Source organism: Rhodamnia argentea, chromosome 1, assembly GCF_020921035.1.
Source record: "Rhodamnia argentea isolate NSW1041297 chromosome 1, ASM2092103v1, whole genome shotgun sequence".
Taxonomy (NCBI): Eukaryota; Viridiplantae; Streptophyta; class Magnoliopsida; order Myrtales; family Myrtaceae; genus Rhodamnia; species Rhodamnia argentea.
In genome coordinates, this window is record NC_063150.1 from 12045304 (window position 1) to 12068969 (window position 23666).

At 39.7% G+C, this 23666-nt stretch overlaps 1 protein-coding gene across 1 annotated transcript in view; it reads left to right on the forward strand.

Moving 5' to 3' along the window:
• The window catches only part of LOC115747019 (disease resistance protein RPV1-like), a 51139-nt gene extending 27831 nt beyond the window's left edge, over window positions 1-23308 (forward strand). Inside the window, exon 3 of the mRNA XM_048276830.1 lies at window positions 21752-23308. Within this exon, the coding sequence (XP_048132787.1) occupies window positions 21752-23308 (1557 nt within the window). The remainder of the gene's footprint in view (window positions 1-21751) is intronic.
• The last annotated feature ends 358 nt before the right edge of the window (window positions 23309-23666 follow it).

Here is a 23666-nt window from a genome sequence, read left to right on the forward strand (position 1 = left end):
ATGAGTTGTATCACATATCAGGTACTCGTTTTGCATCTACCGTTCAAAATTGGCCAAATTTTGATAAATTTTAGAACTTGATTGTCTTATCTAAGTTCAAGTACATGTTGTCCGCACTCTGTACAAAGACAATACGCTCATTTTTATCTGAATACATGTGAACCCTACTGAATAAGGTCCCGACACGAGGCCATGCTTGATAGGATGCGTCCATGTTGTGCCTTCTATTCGTCTGAAGCACCAAAGTCTGGTGCTTCCAGATAAGGATATGGACCCGTAACATTATTGGCCCGGTTTACATTTTGGTCAATAAGCGAAGAGCTTCCGGGCTCGCATTAGGACCCGTGAGCGATTTTAGAAACACAAGAGATTTCGAGAGTTTTCTCACCAAGAAGTGTATATATGGACGCCTATCTATGAGATTATTACTCAAACAAGACGTGATCATTTCAAGATTCTTCGGTTTCTCTAGTTAGTCTTTTGAATAGTAGGTTACCAACATAAACCTTACCTACATTAGATTTAGTTAAGTTTGCACGTAAATGACATCCTAACTTGTAGCTCACCAAGCAGAACCATGCTTGGTGGATAAGAGCTCTACATCTTTATTCTAGTTACTTTATCCGAACTTAGATCATCACTTGGGGTTTATACACATTCATTTTTTTATGGTGAGATCGGTTTGACCCTCTGAATAATGATACTTCTCTTTATTTGTGATTTGAGTGTGTTGCAGCCTTGAGTTATGTGCGACCATTAACAAGTGTCCATTTTAACCGCGTCACCTATGTATACAACCAAGCTGAGTCTAGTGTACTTATTCCCGCTACATCAACAATGATCTAACTTGGATGATATTTTGGCATTTTGTCGCACTGGGAATTTTGACTATTGGAATGTATGACTAAAAATCCCAAGATGGCCACGCTATGAATTTTGCTAAACTTTGCAAGTAATTAAATGAGATTTTGCATCTATGACTAGTCATTCTCTTGTTATAGTAATTTGGTAGGGAGGTGTCCCTATCACTTGGCTAAGATTATTTGGTATACAGATTCCATTTGGATGACATGCTTTTGTTGTTATTTTAATCTTTCATTCGTTATCTTCTTTTATCTCAACTTCTAAGGCGCTTCGGAAAGCCATTTGGGAGCATGTGAAGTGCGGCATCTTGAGAAGAAAAAGATGAATTGAAACCAATCTTGGACGCCCACAAACAAGGCGAACATTCGCACCGAGTTTGTCCTATCGATTTCCTTATCATTTCCCTTTCATCCATTCGTATCTCTGTGTAATTTCCTTTCAATGATTTCAATTTCCAATTCCATGCAGTTTCAATTTCCAATGCGATTTACATTTTCTCACCGAACATTTCTTGAAATTGGGAATTAATCCATTTTCTCTAACCGACCCGTTTTCCATATATTTCATTGCCTTGAACAAATTCTGAAATACCAATTTGAACTCAAATCAAATTTTGAAGGCGAGCTTTTCCACCAAAGCCTGTAGATAGTCAAAATCTAGTTATAGAAATCCACCATGTCTTGTGGATTGTCCACTTTCTGCCGAAAAAATGATCAAAAAAGTTTTAAACCTATTGCAATTATGTCAATTCAATCCTAAACATTATTATGGCAACTCTGTCTTAAACATTTTGCATTCATGCCAATTCGGTTCTTCCAGTCAATTTTGATCGAAAATCACCGACGTAGCGCAACCGACACTTACGTGGCCAATTTATAATAATATTTTAATATCTTCAATATTATTTTTTCTTTCTTTTTGGTTGCTCCTCTTCTTCTTCCTTGTCCGGCCGGCCGCAGAGCCCGACGATCGACTAGAAGCAAGAGGGCTAGCCAAGTTCGTCTGTTCGCCCTCGCGGGTGGCCAACGAGGGCAAGCTTCGCTGGCCCTCTCGCCTCGGGCCGATCGCCAGACTCATATGGCCGGAGGAAGAAGAGAAAAAAAAAAAGAAAAAAAAAGAAAATATAATATAAAAAAATCAGAAAGATATTAAAATATTATTAAAAATTGACATGTCAAGACCTGCCGCATCATATCAATAATTTTGGGCGAAAATTGATTGGAATGATTGAATTGACACAAATACAAAAGATTTAGGATTGAATTGGCACGAATGTAAAAGATTGTATGACTAAATTGGTAAAAAGAAAATGGTTTGGGACTGGATTGACACAATTACAATAGGTTTAAAACTTTATTGGTAATTTTTCCATTTTATGCCTATAGTTATGTCCAGCTATCTGAACAAGTGGAATCCACATTGAAGCCTATAGAAAATACAATAACGTTGCTAGAGATGGGAAACATTTACATACAATGACTCAAATGAAAAACCTAGATGGTCACATACTTTATAATATTGTTGGTATGACCTTTGTCTTTTCATAATGTGGAGATAACAATATAATACAGAATTATGGAAGTAAACTTTTGTGCACTGCTATTAACACCATATTTTCCTCTATCTACATTCAGAGAAAATCGGCTTTCTAATTGGTGAGTTACATGTATAGATATCACCCGCATTATAATTTAGTTAAGTTTCCATATGAGGGATGTCAATTACTTGTAATTTATCAATCAAGTCATAGCTGAGTATCCTAGCAACTAAGGAAGCCAAAGGGGACCCCATTGTAATTGTAAGAGTCTTGTCCTCTTTGCGTTCTCATCAGTCACCCACTTACTCGCAATTGAGATGAATTGTCAAAAAGGGCAAAAAAAGAAAGAAGAAGGTTGTGGAAAAACACGAAAGATAAAGTCATGCACGTGTCTCTCCCTTTTGCTTTTTCCAGCATAATAATAGAGTCGTACCACCCGTTTGATCTTTACCTTATCCTGACTCAAGTCGCCTATTAATTTCTTTCACAGCCAATTTGGCATTCTCTTTATCCGTTGCATTTCAAGTCTTTTGGGGAAGATTGACTTTCTTCTAGTGGGATTTGGAAGTCATAAATTGCTAGATTGACAGTCTGATAGTACTGTCAATTATTTCTAATCATGCAATATTTCAATCAATGAGTGCTTTATACAAAACATGCGGTAATGATGTATGGATCTACGGTTAAAATTGTACCATTCCCGATAGTATTATCGGAGAAGCATTTCCCTTCGGAAGTCTTAGATGCAATCTAGTGTTTTCCCCGAAATTGCAATTTTTTTTTTTTTTTAAACTTCACCTTTGCGTTTTAATCATGTGTGTAAGAATTGTGCAATGTCTTGAATCGATCCAACTTAATCTTAATTTGAGAGAGATAAAGGTTCGATTTGGACTATTGGGCAAAACCATTCGCCTAATGGTGGTGGTATCGTCCGTTTTGACTCCGACACGATCACTCTGCACAATTTAGTACAAAACTAGCTTGGTCATCACATTGCTACCCTAAGCTTTGTTAGCGAGAGTCTACGACCCTCCGGCTAGGATTAGCCCTCGCATCACGCATCGGTGGCGCCACCATCACTACAACCACCGAGGGTCGTCCAACCTTCGTATCGTGGTGGCAATGCTGGCGCAACCATCGGGTGATGTAGGTGAGGATAGGTTACTGTTTTCACCCTTGCCAATACCTCGGGTCAGGCTTGGCGACCCTCTTGCAGGCAAAGCACGGGGTGGCACCGCCACCCCATTGCAAGAGTCTCATCCTCTGCAGTCTCTTTCCTTTTTTTTTTTTTTTTTTTTTTTTAAATGTATCCCACTTACTCGCAATTGAGTTAAATTGTCAAAATCGAAAAAGTTGTGGAAAGACTCCAAAGATAAAATTCCTGGGAACGCCGTGCCATCTGAGCAAGGGGGTCGCAGTGCCGCCCATCTCACTATTGGGATCTCGGATTGGAGTGTCCATTTGGCCCCTATGACATATTGCGTTAGGTTTTCATGGTCGCCTATTTGTTGAATCGAGAGGAAATTTGCCCGCAAAAGCCTTCTGCCATGGCAAAGGCTAAACTTCCTAGGAACCTCGTACCGTCTGAGCAAGCCGCCAAAGTCTGTTTGGAGTCCACCGTAGGTGCCTCGAACTCTCTTCAAGTTCCAACTCCTGTGAAGGGGAAATCGGCTGCTACTGCAGATGTTGCTAGGAATATGCAGCAAGACCCGCACACTAGTAGGCTCGGTCGTAGCCGTGGTAGGAGTTCAACCAAGCCACCACAGTCTCTCAATCATGCCTATGAGGAAGCTAATCACCCCCTCCCCCTCCAACGCTCCTGGGCACCTGTTGCAAAATCTGCGGCAAAAGGGTATGATTTAACTTATGTCCCTCCCACCGTTGTCAGTAATAGATCTATGGTGCATATATCGGATGAAATACTTGCGACTAATCCCAAGTGGAAAGAATGCCTTGTTGGCTACTACGTTGGGAAAAGGCTCCCCTTCAAACTTACCGAGTCGGCTCTTAAGCACATTTGGGGTCCTCATTTATCCGAAGTGATGGCCAACGACAATGGCTTCTATTTTTTCTACATACCAAATGATGATTTTCGTCGCAAGACACTTGACAGTGGGCCTCTAACTATCCCAAAAGTGCCCTTAATTCTCCAACAGTGGCACCCTTTTATGGACCTCAAGAGAGGCCAACATGATTCCCTTCCTGTTTGGATTCGGCTGAGGAATATCCCATATTCCCTATGGTCTGCCCCTGGAATCAGCGCTGTGGTGAGTGCTATCAGAAGGCCCCTCTATGTGGATCTCCAAATTGAGAACATGCAAATGATCTCCTATGCCTGTGTTTGTATTGAGATCAGCGCTAAACAGCCTCTTTGTGATTCTGTGGAGGTATTGTTAAACAGTGATGCCCGCTCGATAAAAGTGGAGTACAAGTGGAAACCAACCTCATGCTCAACCTGTGGCACTTTTGGCCACAAATGCCCACCCGGCACCACTACTGCTGCCCCTACGGTTGCTCCACCAACCGTGGAGAAAATTTCAACTCAACCTACTGATGTATGGGAAAATGTCTGCAAACAATAGGGTCGTGCACCAACCAATCTCGATAATTCTTCCTCTGCTGATATTGTTGGGACTGTAGCTACTTCTGCTGATCTTGCAGGGTCTTCGGCAATGCTCACAATGTTCTGGTGTCCAAACCTATTATGGCACCTCGAGCTACCTTTATAGCCTCTTCTGACTTGGAGGATGTTTTTGACGACGAGGCCAACAACATTTGCGGCCAAAGTTTTTACCAGAGTATTGTTCGCTTTTCTTTTGGAGCCTTGTGCCACTTAATTTGGAAGGAGAAGAATCACATCCTTTTCTAAAATCTGACTCTTTTTTTGCCAGCTATCAAGAAGCACCTCGAGAAAGTTGTAAGGGATAAGGCCTTGACGTTCAAACAAGTGGAAGACACCTCTAGAAACCGGAGGATGCAAGCAAGCTGGGGCATCAACTCATTTGTCTTTATTTGATATGAGGTTCTTTCCAGGCTTGTTTTGTTTTCTATTATAGCCGCCTGGTTTGGCTACTTCTTTCTTTTAAGTTGTTTAGGGATACCAGTTCCTTTTTTCTAAACCCACGACACCCTTGCATCCATAGTGACATTTAATAGTGTCACCATGAGTACAAGATCTCCTTGTGGTATCGGGCCTCGCTCTTGTAGATTTGTGTTTTTGGTTAAAGTCAATACAAATCTTACCTTTACCAAAAAAAAAAAAAAAAAAAAAAACATTGCATGTCCTGATGTCTCGGCATTCACCATGTCTGAGACAAATTGGGAGGCCGTCGACTTGGTTGCGACGTCCAATATTGGAGGACCTTAAGTAGAATGCATCATATAAGTCTTGTTGAAATTCTCAGGTGTGTTTCGATTACATCGAAGGAAAGTTTTTGTGCTTTTGTGTCTTGCGATGCCTGAAGTTATTGCACTTTATTCATTTCATTTATATCTGAAGTATGAATTTATTAAGTATAGTACGGCTCAAGAGAACATTCACTACCAATATCTATGATATTCGGGTGCGTTAGGCACGATGGCATGTCCTAGCGTTTGTGCTTTACCCAATAAAAGACTAAAACTACATCCAAATTGTCACATGCATCACTCACTTGAGGAAACAATAATTGGGACTGCTGCAATATTCAATCTGCTTATTGAAATGTTGCCATACGTGCTTCCACATGGTCAATGAGTTGGATCACACATCAAGGATTTGTTTTTCATTTTGCTTTCAAAACAGCACATATTGATGAATTACATTGACGGAAAATTTTAATTACGCTAAGTTTAGAGAGCGATCCCAGCTAATTGATTCAAGTGCTCTATTGGAGCTCGAGAACCTGTGGAATGAAGCCTATAGAAAATTCAGAAACATCGCGGGAGATATGAAACATTTATATACAATGACTCTCATGAACAACTTATATGGTCACACGCCATATGTTTTTGTGGTTATGACTTATGTCATTCTGTAATATGAGAATAACAAGGCGTGATTTCAGAAGTAAAATGTTTTCCATTGTTAAATAGACCGTGTTCTACGCTGCCTCCGATTGGAGGAAACCAGCTTTTCGTTTGGTGAGTTACAAATATACACATCACCCGCTTTCACTTCTATGAAGTTTACATTCGAGTGATATCCAAAATTTGTGCCATACCAATCATTAATCATAGCTGAAGAAAGTTTCCTTCAACCAAGGATGAAGAAAAAATGTGACGCTTATCTTGCAATGTTTTGAATCTCCTTTTTGGGTGAATGAATAGATGTAACTAGATCATTTTTAAAAGATATATACATCACACGTTCCAGATCAAGGAAAATGTCTGTTTCCAGCAATTGAATTCTTGTAAAGTTTGTCCTGCAAAAATAACTAATTGAATAGGGTGGACTTAGGCCATGTTTGGTTGCAAAAGAGACTGCAAATTCATGACATTTACCTGCCCCCACAATTGTCTCTCATTTCCAACTCTATCCTAAAATATGCATGCAATTTAAATGCCTAAAAGATTCATCTGAACTGAATTGCCAAAAGAAGTTGTGGAAAACACTCTATATATATTTCATGAAAGATCTTGAGGATGGATGATTGGAACTTCTGTAAATGTGCACACCGTGAATATAGTTTTCATGCAATGAATAATGCTAAACTTTACAACTAATTAAATGAGATTTGCATTTTATGTCTAGTTATTCTTTAGCTAAAGTATTAAGGTAGAATGGAGTCCCCATCACTTGGCACAGATTATATAACTTAACACAGTTTCTATTTGGACAATATATTTTCTAATTTAACGTTGCATTTATTTGTCGTCCTTTCTCTCAATTTCCAAGGCATTTGGCTAAGCTATTTTACCGCTTGCTAGGATTTTATTCATTTACGCAAGATGGAAATAGTGGATCGAGCAATAGATATTAGTGTCGATCATACTGGCCTGTGTCAACTAGAAAGAACACGGATATTTATGGCCATTAATACACTTAAATAGAGACTTTTTGGTACATTTTTTTCTTTGTACTTGTGAAAAAGGGTGTGCTTTATTAGGTGTTTGGCAAATTTTTCTTAGTTCCAGTAGCTTATAGCAGCATTTCCTTTCAATGATTTCAAGTGGTGCCACCACATGCCACGAGGCACTGACGCAAATTTTTTTTCCTTAAATTATGCTTTTACGTTTCGATCGCTCGGATAACTCTTATTTGGCACCTAATCGATATAATTCTTATGATCACAGAAAGCTTGTAACCCCAGCTTTCTAAACATTTGATATAGTTTATTTCTGAAAATCTGATCTAATTTCCGAAAGAGTGTCGGGATTTCAGCCGTCCGATTCGGGTAATTCGGTGTAGTTCGAAAGTTCTTGTAGAGCACAAGCCACTCATACCTCTTGATTGTAATTCTGATGAGGTTGAATTACAAACTACATTTTATCAAAGATTGGTACAAAAATTAGGTGTCTAGTCTACAGGAGGAAAATATGGCCCTTTCCAAAGTAATTTCTTCGCTTTTGACCTTCACTTTCGTCCTCTATACTTACCAGAAAAAGGCAAAAAACTAATCCAATTTCCCTAGCCCGCTTTCCATGGACTTCAAAGCCTAAACCTGCTTTACATATATTTCCAAGCCTGAAATACCAATTATATACTCAAAATCTGTCGGTTAAACCACCTTGTTCTTTGACTCCTCTCAAGGAATTGATTACCTGACATCGCGCATGCAAAATGGCGGGACAGAAGCTGTCAAGGTAAATAAATATCAAATTCTATTATGCCATCATGTCGCATCCCGTTAGTCTCTTCAGTTTTGGGTTTTCAGGTCGTAAAGTAAAGTAGTGCTTTAGCTGTTCTAGCGTAGCGACATTCGTTTTGTTAAAGGCTTGTGACGAGCTTCGGAGTGCCGAGGCCACCACCTAAGGAGCACACACTTTACAAGCAAGCATTGTTTTTTTCCCAGACACATGATTGCATGCTTCAAATAATCATGTTAGAGTCTCTAAATTCTTTAATTCACAAGCCATGAGAACTTTCATTATGAGAAGGATGAGATCTTCGCAAAATCACATCTTGTGTCCATGTGGGCATATGGACTTCAGTGATCAAGGAATTTTATTTACCAATGCCACCTTGTCAAACCAAGAAAAGTGTACGAGGCGATTAACCTGTAGTGCTAGCTTGGAAAAAGGCAAAGAAAGAGCTAGCGACGAGTATTCAGAAGGGCATCTCATTTATCTAGAAGTGGGCGGGTTAAAGATGTGACTTTTCGCAAGGAAACAGATTGTCCTCTTCATAGTTTCCACCTATTTTGCTACTCCAAAACTGGTACTTGGGAATAAGTGGTTCAGACTTAGGAAGATGTCGAAGTTTATCTTACATAGGTGACTTAGAAAACACGGGAGGTTTTTCTTGTCTCCCGTGTAAGGTTCTCAGATCGTAATCTGTATATAAACTGGTGGACGGATGTTTGTATATTATTGTCCTCCTCCCATCTTTCTCATGTTCGTGTTCGGATTTCCGACTTTCCACCTGTAATGTCGCCTCCACGCACCATCAGATGTGCAATGCTGCAATAAGCAAATGATAGACAGAGAATGCTGAATAAGTTGAAGCTCGTTTTTGGCAGCAGGCTTGAAGTTTAGGAGACATATTGCTCCAGATTACTAGTATACTGATTCTTATCAATCTTACATTTACATGTTGGTTTGGAGAGTGCAAGCTGATCCCGAGTCGACTACGTCCACTTGAAATCACCTGCGATAGATTGCCCCAATTACTATATCTTGGTGAGCCAAATCATTGTTGGCATAACATTGAGTGAGTAAATCTCACACCTATTTGACAGTCTCAAACCTATTGAACTGTAAACCAGTAGATATTATTGCAGATCTCAAAGATGATTTAACGGTTTTTACTCATCTGATCTTCAAGTCATTCAACATTATCTTTTCCGCAATTTCATCAGATGTTCATGTAGGTTCCATGGATGTCTCCTGTCACACGTAGCCATCATTTTTTCCCCTTCAAAAAACTAGGTATAGCTTAACCCACAAGTAATAACTAGAACCGTCTTGGATGGTTTGGTTGAAAATAATTTTGTAGTGTATTAATAAGGTTGAAAGTAAAACTGACCTGAAACTTGAACTGTACACATTAAAGAAAGCTGGGGCTAATTTGAATCGGCAATGAATCAGTTCAGAAGACCTCGAATCGATTAGTTAAAGTATTGAGCCGGTTCGGTCAATAATGTTATTGGGCCGCTGAAGTCTCCTGATAACATGGCCTACTGACATAGCTTGCTGACGTGGAAGGATGTGACCCCCTAGTACGAAACCCGTGTTGTTGTAGTGCTCTTTGTGGATTTGTCCACTTGGAATGGTGTCGCAGTTGGGTGGGATTGTCAACTTCTAGGTCGATGCAACGCATGGGACTTCAATCAGTTATATAATATGGTTTATTTCCTCGTTCTTATTAATTGTTTAACCAATTCGATGTCCCGACCCCATGTCCATCCCATAGGAATTTGAAACCACTCTTACTTTTGTTGCACTATTTTACACAATTACAGATGTGTCTTATTTCCACGGATTAGAAAATCCGTCCCCATGTGCATCACATAGGATTTCAATTTCATTCTTACTTTATTTCAATAATTTACACGATCAAAGATGTGTCATGTTTACACGGATTCGAATCCATCTAATTTACACGATTACAGATGTGCCTTGTTTACACGAATTCGTGTCCGTCCCATGTTCATCACATAGGAATTCCAATCCACTTTTACATATGTTGCACTAATTTACACAATTATAAATGTGTCTTGTTTACACGGATTCGAATCTGTCCAATTTACACGATTACAGATGTGCCTTGTTTACACGAATTTTCATACATCCCCATGTTCATCACATAGGAATTCCAATTCACTTTTACATATGTTGCACTAATTTACACGATTATAGATGTGTCTTGTTTACTGGGATTCGAATTTGTCCAATTTACACGATTACAGATGTGCTTTGTTTACACGAATTTTCATACATCCCCATGTTCATCACATAGGAATTCCAATCCACTTTTACATATGTTGCACTAATTTACACGATTATAAATGTGTCTTGTTTACACGGATTCGAATCTGTCCAATTTACACGATTACAGATGTGCCTTGTTTACACGAATTTTCGTACATCCCCATGTTCATCACATAGGATTTCCAATCCACTTTTACATATGTTGCACTAATTTACACAATTATAAATGTGTCTTGTTTACATGGATTCGAATCTGTCCCCATGTTCATTGTATAGAAATTCGAATCCACTTTTACATATGTTGCACTAATTTACACGATTATAGATGTGTCGTGTTTACACGGATTTGAATCCGTCCAATTTACACGATTATAGATGTCACTTGTTTGCTCGAATTGGAATCCATCCCCATGTGCATCACATAGGAATTCGAATCCACTTTTACATTTGTTGCACTAATTTATACGATTATAAACGTTTCTTGGTGTGAGCAAGTCCACCTCGGCGAATAAGTGACGGCACATATTTTTAGTTAGTCTCTTGCAGATGGACGAATAATATAGGGCGCGCATGACAACACTTTCGCAAGTGGCTCCAAATGGATTTTTCTACTTTTGGAGAGAAATAAATTTTTATTACTTCTTCAAGTGGCTCCAAAATTACTTTTGGAGCAAAAAATTGCTCTAGAAGTAGGAAAAATGAAGTTGCGTAACTAAATAGATTTCTACTCCAAAAGTTGTGTTACCAAATGGATTTCTGCTCTAGAAGTACTTTTGAAGTGTTGGCATGTGCGTCCATAGTAATCGCAACATGTATCGTCTCAAGTAAGCTCATTGGCAATTTTTTCAGCGAAAGATGCTCTGATTTGAATTTCCTGGCCTTTTCCAGATCATCAAAAGGGCTTGGACATATAGATCTACGATAAATCTGCTCAAAAGGGCTTCCTCTTTTTCAGACTCTTTGATCCTGCCTGCAATATTTCAAAAAGAGACCTATTCAACCATTGAACAATTGAAAGAGGAAACAAGCTATATTGAAGTGAAATAAATCATATCACCATAGTCTCGGTGACTAACAATACAGATGCACGTTCTTCTTCGGTTTCGAAGGTCTTCTATCTCCTAAATGAGAGCCTTTAGGTTCATAATGTGGCATCAGCAGATGGGCATGGGACTTATTAGCGAGATCGGATTTCATTGTCCGCATAGTAGGTGAGGCCAAGCACGAGGGCAGCTTCAACTCCTTCTTTCTCTAGGAGAAATGATGTCCTCCCCCATTCTTGCTGAGACATCATCGATCTCGTCCATCTAACAATTTCTCTGGAGATACTGTTTCCAGGGACATTCTATCTTAGACGCACTTTCATCCGATATTGGCACATGAAAAGATTGAGTCTCCTTAATATGGAAAAGACTAGAATGTCATTAGGAAAGAACTCCCAACTGCGACATATTAGATGCACTTGGGTTCACCTGAACCCAATGCATCACAACCGTTAGAGTGTGGGAAGTACACCACACCCAAATATCAGATGATGTCATTCCCACGTGAGACAGTGGTGCATCAGGCTCGTATGAGTTAGGTGCACATGAAAAGTCCTTCCTTATAAAAAAAAATCGCACTAATGATGTTCAATTTTTTAAAACCTTGGTGGCCCCATGAATAGGTAGAACTCCGTAGGTTCTGTTAGGAGCACGCAACAGAAATTTGATACCTTCACTTGGGAAGATTACCAAAAGGGAACCAAAGTACGATTCCTTCAACATATCCAGTTGAACCCACTTTCACTCAAAAGCTTAAACCAACTTGGATATATTAATCGCTTCACACCATATCAATTCTCCGATATGGGACTTCTCTAACACAACTCACACGTGCATCCTAACAATCTCCCTCACATGTGTGAGCTTCAATGTTAGGTTTGCTCCCTCTTAATCCAAGTATCCTTCTGCATCAATTTATCTCATGTTCAATCTCTAAGTCGTTGGAATGCAACCAACCAACATCAACAATTTTTCATCCAAAACAAGCGTTCATCATAAGATTTCTTTCTTGAGATATTCGCAAAGCAATGAAACAGATTGGGGGCCCACCAATCAACTATCTGCTTTAATATCATTTGTAGGGAGCGTATAGTAGAAGTCCAATGCTTTTACCTAGTGAGATCGTCAAGAGGGAATACAAATATAAGCCCATCAACATATTTAATTGAACACACCTTCACTCAAAAACTTAAATTAATAAGTTATAAGGTAACTTGGATATTAATTGCTTCACACCATATCAAATTTTCGGTGTGGGACTTTTCTAAGACAACTCACACGTGCATCTTAACAGGTTCTATCTTTCTTCTTTTTTTTTTTGTCGGAAGAAAAATTTTCATTTCACTTCAAATAGAGATATATAGTTTGAAGAAAAAGATGCAAATCAAATAAAGTAAGTAAATCTGAAAGACAAACCAACTTTATACACCCTACAAAGACTTACTCATTCTACAAGCATAGATCCGACACAACATCAAAGCACAATCGGCAGTTGATCACTAAATCTCCCATCAACATCGGTGATGAGCACACGTTGAAATATCCTTCTTCTAAAACTACGACTTTACCAAAAGGCGGGGAACACCTAGGCTCGGCATCAGCATCATCACCGTATAGAGACAATAACCCCAATAGGTTGAGAGAGCACATAAAAAGCTTTGACAATCCCAGACCTATTTCTAGATCGGAATAGCAGAACACCCAAATTTAAATTTAGTTTTAGATTGGGAGAGAAAACCTGCAAAAGAGATACTAGTTGATCATAAAATTACTTTCGGATAAGCCGATTGCAGAAGGTAATAGTAAAGGAGTCTCCTAGACTTGTGAAACACTTGACTATATGGAGTAAGCATCGAAGGCCGAGCGAGCGAGCAGATTCGAAATAATAGATTTTTCTAAGGTGCTCGCCCTTCCAACTTCTACAAACTTCTCATTATGAAGAAAGTCGATGACGTCCCACGAAATCATCGAAGAAATCTTGTAGATATTGATACATAGATAAAGAAACAAAGAGGGAGAAAAAGAGGGGAAGGGAGAGGGAAGGGAGAGGGAGAGGGAGAGGGAGGGAGAGATCTCTCTCCCCTCGAAAACAGCCTACAGGAGATTTTGGGGTTTGGCGGTGGCTGAAGGGTTAGAGGAAACCCTATTGGGGGAAGAGAGAATTTTTACGGATCCATAAGTTCCATCTGTTGGACCTAAGCAAGCCCTTAAAAGCACTTCATCCGAACTCTGAGACATAAAATTCGAAAGTATTTTCGAGGATGAAGGAAAGAAAAATATTTTATCTCAACTTATGGAGTGGCGGAGGAGAGGTAGACTCCACCTTAACTTCAGTTGGCTACTACCAGGTAGGCAAGTATAGTAGCCTCTCGTGCTTGGGGTGAGTCATCGGAATTTCGGCTCCTACATAACTGGTTTGTGCTTCGCACAATGCTTATTAACCAGCTTGCTGGCTACGTACCCCTGGCTACTAATGAAAAATGGGGCTATTTTCCAGCTTCGAGTCCCCCACACAGCATGAGACATTTTACTTCACCTACGTTCAGATCTAATAGTTCTCTTCTAGGAAATAAGTGGTGAGAAGACTAACCAGTATAGTAGTGAATAATCGAGACTCAGTAAATTGGTCCATCTCAAGTGCATGATCTGAAGTCATGAAGATTTCATGTGGGTAGGAACAAGCATTAATCGATGCGAGATTCATTGAATGTGACTTTTAATTCCGTCGGAGCTTATCAGCCACAGTGAAAGGTGAAGTCGGGTGAAGCAAAAACCGAAGAGAATGAATGGCAATGAGTTAGTGAAAGGACTCTATCAACTAAACCAGCCATAGTGAACGGTTCAACACTATGCTACCGTTCAAAATCATAGGAAATTCGAGTCCTGTGCCACGTGAATCACATAAGAATTCGAATCCACTTTTACTTTTACTGGACTAATTTGCACAATTATAGATGTTTTCTCGGTACTAGCAACTCCAGCTGCACAAATAAGGAGCAAAACATGCTTTCAGTCAGTCTCGTACAGTTAACAAGTAATATAGTAATCCTAACACGTCTTCCCTATACAAAAAATGTCTTAAACCTAATATATTTGAATCAATTCAATCTTAAATCTTTCAATTGTGTAATTTAGTCAAGAACCTTTTCACGTTTTGTCAATTGACTCCATCCGGCCAATTTTAGCTGGAAATTGTTGACATGGACGACGGCCATGTTATGTGATACGATCGATGCCGACGCAAACAAACTTTTTTATTTTTTTTTTATATTATCTTTTTGGAGTTTTTTATATGACGCGAACAATCTAGTCACATACAAAATGTATGCTCACTTTGTAAAATTGCACCACATATCTACAAAACAAATACTCCAAGAAATCAACTTCAGATCTGTGCAACGCATGGGACTTCAACTAGTTTGCTAATAATGGTTTACTGTCTCGTTCTAATAGAGGTCATTATTGTTGAAACGTAAATTCTGCACCCATATTGTTTTCTAATTGCTAAGAGGAAGTTTGGTCGAAGGGAGAGAAGGGTCGGGGTTGGTGTGCCTCGGGAGGCTAAAGAGCTTAATAATAATAACTCACGATAAATTTTTATGAAAGGTTCGACCTTATCCATTTGATTACGTCACGATGTGCATCACACTTGATGCTAAATTCCGTATTATACTTGTATTTTAATAAATGCATGCCTTCTATAAAATCAGGAGCCTATGCCAAGCCGTGGATTATTGTTTAAGAAGTTCGATCTTGTTCATTTGATTCCATTGGATGTGCATCACATCTAATGCTAATTACGTAATAGAATTGTATTAAACAAACGCATGAACCACCCTTGTCTAAGATCGGGGTCCAGCGACAACACGTGGTTTATTTATAGGTCCCAAAACAAATTTTAAGATATCCTATTAAATATACAATACAACATATCTAGACACAAGTCTGACCAAGTTCAGATTACAGGAAATCAACAAAGATCATGATCCCACACTATGTACATTTTTTTGCTAATACAATAGATAGGATACAATTTATACATCTACATTACAAGATCCAAATAAAAATTTACATAGCTTAGGAAGAAAGACTAAACTTACGATTCATATTTCCTAAACAATTTTGTTGTTTGGTTGATAGATGAATGCTCTTCGTAAAATTATGCCATGTATCTCCAACACAAATACTTCCATAAATCAACTTCATTACCGTGCAACGCATGGGGCCCCAATTAGTTTGGCAATAATGGCTTGCTGTCTTGTTTATATAAAATTAGATTTTTGTTGGGTGGGATTATTTCCACCCCTATACGATTAAATCCATTCATTTTGTTTACTAGATAGACAAATTTGGAGCCACCACTCTAAGTTGCACTTAAATGATTGAGGTAAATTTTATCTCTTTAATGAAAATGTAGTGAATTTAGCTATACAGGGATTGCATCGCCCCGTCCCGTTCTTATTGTTGCTATGTAAATTAGCACCTGCAGATTATTTTATATATGTCACTACTGAGGGGAAGTTGCATAGAAGGGAGGGGTAGGGCCAGGGGAAGTTGGGTTTGGAAAAGCTTAACAAGTCAATAATAATAATTCGTAATAAACTTTTCTAAAGGGACCTTGTTGTTTTTCTTTTTCTTTTTCTTTTATTGGTAAGAAGGAAATTTTCATTTTGCTTAAAAGAGAGCTACATAACTTCAAGACAAAACCAATCACAAAGCTTTATAATCTAGGGCAAGTTTGAAAGATAAATCAACTTGGTCTAACCTGCAGCAACTCCCTCCTTCCACAAAAACGAATTTTTCATAACATCATAGCAAAATCGATGGCTGATAATCGAAACTTGCATCATCATCAGTAATGAGCACACACCGAAATATTCCTCCATAGTAACTACAATTTTGCCAAAAGGGGCCTCGTTGTTTAAGAAGTTCGACCTTGTCCGTTTGGTTATGTCCCTATGTGCATCACATTTGATGCTAATTTCATTTTCATTTAACAAATGCATTGTCGAGGTCGACACATAAATTTTGACTACCACATTTGGACATTTAATTTATAAGAAAATTAGAAATCAAACCGACCCATAAATAAAAATATCATCAGTATAGTTCATATTTAGGTAATCACCATGGACCATCGCACGCAACTTCGAAATCAAATAAAAGGGTATTGATATCTCTCTCCTCAACTACGGGCCTTTATCGGTGGCTATAAAGAGGAGGCTAAGGTCTGACCCAACATAGAAAGAGTTCGGGAAAAGCAGAAAGAGAGAGAGAGAGAGAGAGAGAGAGAGAGGAAACGGTGAGTTTCGTCATCCAAGAGGGAGCATCCCTCTTTCTGTGTGATTTTTAGTGCTGCCCTGGTCGCTTTGCGGGCACCACACTTTGCCCCATCCTTGTCAGCCACTCTCATTGCCTCAAACACCGCCGTTCCGCCACAACCAGCAGCGGCCTTGGAATCTCGCTCAGCGACCCGACGACCACGAACTCCTAGCCTCACCATCAAATCTCCGTCAAGCTGAGAGTCCTGCATCACTTTCACCGGCTGATTCCAGCAACATCAGTCTCCCTGCCACAGTGTTTCAGTCCAACGTCCAGCTAGCGACCTGCCAGCCCTGAAATATATTTTGGTAAGCTTGGATAAGACATATATTTGGTACCTCGTCGAACTTAATAATCGTCATGTACATATGGCACACCACATGTCGGATGCATATTTAGAGCTTAGGGCGTATTCATAATTTCATAACTAGGAAATGCATGTTCATTTTAGAATGCATATAGATTCGGGTTAATTCATAGTTTTCATTAAACAAAAATGAAATAAAAATATCATGTTAGAGAGTCTCATACAGACTGATTAGGAAAGTCAACTCTAGAAAATTCATATTGGATGTCATTTAATAAGTATATGTCATTTAGGATTCATTTTTAATTAGGTTCTGACATAAAGGACATTTAGAATTAATGCGTATCTAATTTCATCACACATAATTTAGAGCTGATCATGCATGTCATGTAGTTATATCGTTCCTACATGTAAGTCAATTTCCATGGCATGGAATTTTAAGGCTTATCAGCACATTTTCTCAAATCCTGCATGTCAAAAAACGATCAGTATAGATTGCATATTAGTTTGTCATTAACTTATGCACAATCACGCATATCATCCATCCATTCTGTCTGCATAATTTATTTTGCAATAGTTTGCAAAAATTTCATGACTGATAGATAGTGATATGCTTTGTATTGCCTAGCGCATCCAAGTTCTCAAAATTTTCTGCAATCTACTTGCTCCTTTGAATGTTGGGTATTGTTTTATTGATTGAGTACCCATATGATAATCCATCACATGCTAGTGGCATAAGTTAAGAAGTGACAAAGACTGTATGCACAACATTTTTCGAAGCAAATACAAAAGATACCAAAAGGGCGGTATAGTAATCTAGCATAATCAAATGCATTCTTATATTTTACTTGAGTGTCTAATCGACCCATAATTGATTGGTAGCAGCTCCAAAAGGCAAAATAAATTACATGATTGGATCGAGTATAAAGTTGCGTTGGTAAGGCTTGAGAGAGTCCGTGCTAAGCACTACGCTTAGGAATTGATTAACTAACCTTTGGTGGTTCATCTCCGGGAAGGCCACAACATGCCTAAATCCTTCTATAAGATGAGGACCAAGGACAACAAAACAAACTTGATAAACGAAAATGACTTCTTTCCGGATCCATTTCTGTTTTTATATTTTGTTTGCCCCAATATATTTCCAGATACCACCAACTCCAGCGACACACACCTTAGCAAGTACAAGCTTTTAGTCTTTCTCGTACAGCTGGACATGTTATACCATAAGCGCAGCATGTCTTGCCTGGAGCAAGCTGATTGACAATTTTCGTTCAGCTCAATTCTGTCTCAGCTCTCATTTGCAACGTGTGATGGCGGCAGCCACCAACACATCAGGAGAGGAGTTCGATGTGTTCCTGTGTTTCCGGGGATCAGAAACTCGGAGAGGCTTTTGCAGTTACCTCTATCATGATATGAAGGAGAAAGAAATCCGCGTCTTCAGAGATGACAAAGTGCTCGAAATCGGCCAGGAAAAGGAAGAGATTTTGCGATACCTCGACAACTGTCAAATCTATATCCCCATCTTCTCTCCGGGCTTTGCTTCCAGTGACTGGTGTCTTGATGAGGTTGAACGTATGGTAAATCAAACTTCAGATCAGGAGGGGAAGAAGGAGATGCTGCCCATTCTTTTAGACCTTCCGGGGGAGAATGTTAGTTTTACAGAACTCTACGCAGCAGACCTGGCGACGCATAGGAAGAAGGAGATGATTGCCATTCTTTCAACCCTTCCGAAGGATGATGTCAATTATACCAAATTCTACGGAACAGCTCTGGGTGAGCGAAGGAAGGAGGAGATGATCGCCTTTTTTTTAAACGTTCGGAAGGAGGAGGAGGATGACAAATGTACCAGATTCTACGGAGCAGCCCTGGATGAGCAAAGGGAGGAGGAGACGATCGCCATTCTTTCAAAGCTTCCGGAGGTTGATGTCAATCCTATCAAATTCTGCAGAGCAGTCCTGGACGAGCATAGGCAGAAGGATGGTCCGACCAAAGTGGATCGCTGGACGGAGGCTCTTAAAAAGGTTCCATCTACTATACGTCTAAAGGTGGATGGAAACGAGTAAGTTTTCCAGCACTTTTTCGAGTTATTAGTTTTAATATAATCCGTTTTTTCTTAAGCTAAAATTTACTAGATCACATTATATGGTTTTATTATTCTGGTTTTAGCAATATTTTGGAAATTGTAATGATATTCTTGCTTTATCACATATTTAATCCATGAAACCAAACATCGTAAAGGATTTATATTTTTGAAGCCAAATAGAGGAATAGAGTAATAGATCTGGACGTTCTCATCGATATATGTTGCTGAGATCGCGATGGTAATGGCAAGATTGACGGTATCTTGAATCTTTAAGGAATCAATGCGTCGTTGCTAAAGTTGATTTTCATTTATTTAATCTATGAACAACTAGGACGACATAGTCCTAAAGATATAATTCGATTTATTTTCTCTCTTCCTTTCCTTTCTTTTCTTTCGTAAGCATACAAACAACCATAAAATCCAATCGGTCAACCCTTTTTTTTTTCCTCTCCTAAGGTCATTACACAAATTATTTCCATCTCCTCTTAATCACTACATCCAAACTAAGTTTCAGTGATTAATCCCAACCAATGAGAGTATGGCCAACAGCCACGGCAGCTAATTTGAGGCCTTTTATTATAACTTAGTTAATTTTCATTGTAACTTGAGACTGTTGTGTTTAAATGGATTAAATATTATTGTTGGAAAAACAACCCCCATTTGTAAAGCAGTCTCAATATGTTTGGTTAATTCATTCAAATGATGTACGCTTGAAAGTTAGGAATGGCACGTTGTCGTCATTTTCTCAATCTGATTTCGTCCACCATCCCTGTCTGGCAGTTATGGGCTCCATATAAAAAAGATTGTTCGACATGTTCAAGTTTTGCTGAAGGTGAAGAACAGAGATCTCCCTGACCATCTAGTTCAAATGGATGATCTAGAAGATATAGAGGAGTTGTTGGATGTCGACTCCATTGACTATGTACGTTTCATTATACTCCATGGGACGGCCGGTATTGGTAAATCAACTCTTGCTAGCTTTATCTTCAACCAATTCCGGTCTAAATTCGAATACGATTGTTTCCTTAAAATTAACGAATGTCCTAGTCTCTTAGACATGCAAAAAGTGCTGTTATCCAAAACACTGGGCTCGGCCTATGCTGATGTAATCCTAGATGTGCACGGTGGGAAGCATAAAATAAAAGGAGGACTTTGCAAAAAGAAAGTTCTCCTTGTTCTCGATAATGTGGACACGGAGGAGCAACTCCAAAATCTCGCCGGGAGCTACAACTGGTTCGGTCTCGGAAGTAGGGTGGTTTTTACAGTCAGGGATGAAGGAATAATACCAATTAATATCAAACGACATAGCAATTACAGGTCCCACCAAGTAAAGGAGATGTCTTTGGATCAAGCAGTTGAGCTCTTCAGCAAACATGCATTTACAAGTGAGTATCCGCAAAATTGGTACAAACTCTCGAAAGAAGTCATTTTAAGCGTAGGAAGGCTTCCCTTGACTCTAGAAGTTGTGGGTCCTCTTTTCAACCCGAACAGCCGACTAAATCGGAATGACACACTGAACGAGTTAAAGCAAGCCCGGAATACGAACTTTCGAGGAAAATTGATGATAAGTGTGAACAAATTGGACCCCATAGAAAAGGCCATATTCCTAGAAATAGCATGTTTTTGCATCGGGGAGGATAAGGTAAAAGCGTCTTACATGTGGAATGATGGCATATATCGTGCATCAAGCAGAGTGATTAAGGTCCTTTGTGAAAGGTCGTTGATAAAGATCGACGAGAACAAGAAGTTCTGGATGCATGCTGAACTTCGAGATCTAGGAAGGTCCATTGTCGAGGCAGAGAATTTACATGATGCTGGAAAGCGCCGTTGGGTGTGGATCGATGACAATACTTCAAACCTACTGACAAGCATAGAGGTAAAAAGAAAAGTAATTTTATTTTGTTACAACATGCTCTCGATTTAATTAGTTTGGGGTCAAAGAAGAGCTACTTAAATTGTCGGCTACTTCCTTGGTTTGTTGCTTTCTATGTTGCACACGCATCTTTATTCTCTTCTACTACTGGCAGGAAAAACCAGCTGTACGAGCACTCAATCTGAGTCCGAGTACTAGTCACGACTTTACAAGTGAAGAATTAGCCCGTTTTCCAAACTTAGCCTTCCTTGGAGGGGAAGGAATGAATTTCGTAGGTGACTTCAACCACAGTCTTCCTAATCTAAGATGGCTTTCTTGGCGTTATTGCCCGCCGGATCTTAAAGCGACAAATCTTCACCCGTTCCTAAGATGGCTTTTTTTCCGTCATTGCTTGACAAATCTTCACCCGTTCCTAAGATGGCTTTTTTTCCGTCGTTGCTTGACAAATCTTCACCCATTGAATTTGGTCGTGCTCGACCTTTCGCGGAGCAAAATCACCCACGACTGGGGTGGGTGGAACCAAATCAAGGTACCAACACACCTCGCTAATGTTAATTTCGAATTCTATCAATTGACTTTCACTAGCTGGTTGCATGTTATTGTATTCCCATACTTTTTTCGGCATGTAATCAACCTCTTATTATTTCTGCAGGAGGCAAAAAAGTTGAAAGTTCTAGATTTGACGGCCTGCCAAGAGTTAACCCAAACTCCTGACTTTTCTGTGTTTGGCGAGCTGGAGGAATTAATTCTCGCTGGTTGTAGGAAATTATCCACTATTGGTAGCTCAATCGGTAAGCTAAAACTGCTTCGTACTTTGAATATCGAGGGATGTGTTTCCCTCAAAGGGTTGCCTGAGGAAATCGGTTCTCTAGTACTCTTGACAGAGATTATCTTGCCCTATAGAGGAGACAAGCCATTCAACCTTCCTCAGGCACTAGGCAGCCTAAATTCATTGACGAGGTTTGATGCTCGAGGTCATTATGGTATTCACCAACTTCCTGACTCTATTGGAAGGTTGACGAATCTCACGCATTTGATTTTGCGTGGATGCAAGAATCTATCTAAGCTTCCCGACTCTATTGGTGATCTAAAATCATTGGTCGAGTTGGACATAGAACATTCGATGATTAATGCGATCCCCGATTCCATTGGACAACTAAAGACACTAAAAGTTATTAGGATCGGGCACACAAAGATAGAAACGATACCTGATACTATTGAAGGAGTGGAGAAGCTCGAAGAGCTCCATGCCCAGCATTTATTTTTTCTCAAGGATGGATTCCTTTTGAAAATCAGAAGCCTGACCCGTCTGAGGATCTTGAACTTATATCAGACTCGAATCTCTACAGTGCCGCCCAATATCATTGGTTGCTCCAGTCTCCAAACTCTTATAATTACAAGCCAAGAGCTTGGCCCGTTGCCAGAGCTTCCCCCGAGTTTGAAATGCCTATTGGTTTCACCTGATGAATTCCCTGTTCTTCCCAACCTCTCAAATCTAGTTCATTTAAAGCATCTCGAAGTATGGAAAGGTAAGTTAAGTAATACATCTTGGATTGATAAGGACAAGCTTATCTCGCCATGGGTGGACGCGGAGTCCATTGTTCAGCTTCCACGTAGCTTATCAATCTTGAGACTTGGCTGGATCCCGAAATTGCCGAAATTTTCCGAGTTCGAAAGCTTGTCGTTTCTCTATATCCACGGATGTCCGATGCAAGAGTTCCCTGAGCTTGAATACTTGGAGGGGTTAAGGGAATTGGATATCTCAGGGTGCCTCCTGGGGAGCACACCCAACCTATCACGCCTGACGAGGCTACAGAAGTTAGAGCTCAGTAGCTTACCCAAATTGACAGGGATTCCAGGTTTGGGGGAACTGGAATCACTTAAGTTTCTAGACATTACTGACTGTAATGCAATCCGACAATTGCCTAACTTGTCGGAGTTGAAAAAACTAGGGCATCTCAAGCTACTTGGTTGTGAAAGGCTGGAAGCCGTCAACGGCTTGGTAGAACTGAATCGTTTGAAGAAGGCGGAGATCAAACAATGCATGTCCCTGGAGAGATTGCCCGATATGCCGACATTTACGAAGTTGGACACAGATTGGACAGAAGCTGCAGAACACACCGTTCAGTCTACCATGCCGTGGCTCCAAGTTTTGTGGGACAAATTGATCAGAATCATGAACATGCACAACCATGCTGGGATTGATTAAAGAACAGCATGTCCGGGTTCGAGCTAGCGCAATACTAAGGTGAGTGGCTTTGAACTTCTCCCAGATTTTCTTAGTATTCAAAGTGCGCATCGGTCGTGAGAAATATGTGGAAGTATAGCCTCGTCAAAATTCTCAGGTGCGTTTTGTTTACCTCGAAGCAAAACAAAAGTTCTCATTTCGGCTTTTTTTTTTTTTCTTTTTCTTTTTGGCTAACATGTAGAGCTTGCTTGGGAAAAAGGGCAAAGAAAGAGTTGGCGGGAGTTAGCAGAGTTTGGAGGACCAGCATGTGGAATAAAGCCGAACTTGCGGCCCTGCACGTGTTATGTTTCTTGATGATGTTTTGTTTCTTACGTTGAAT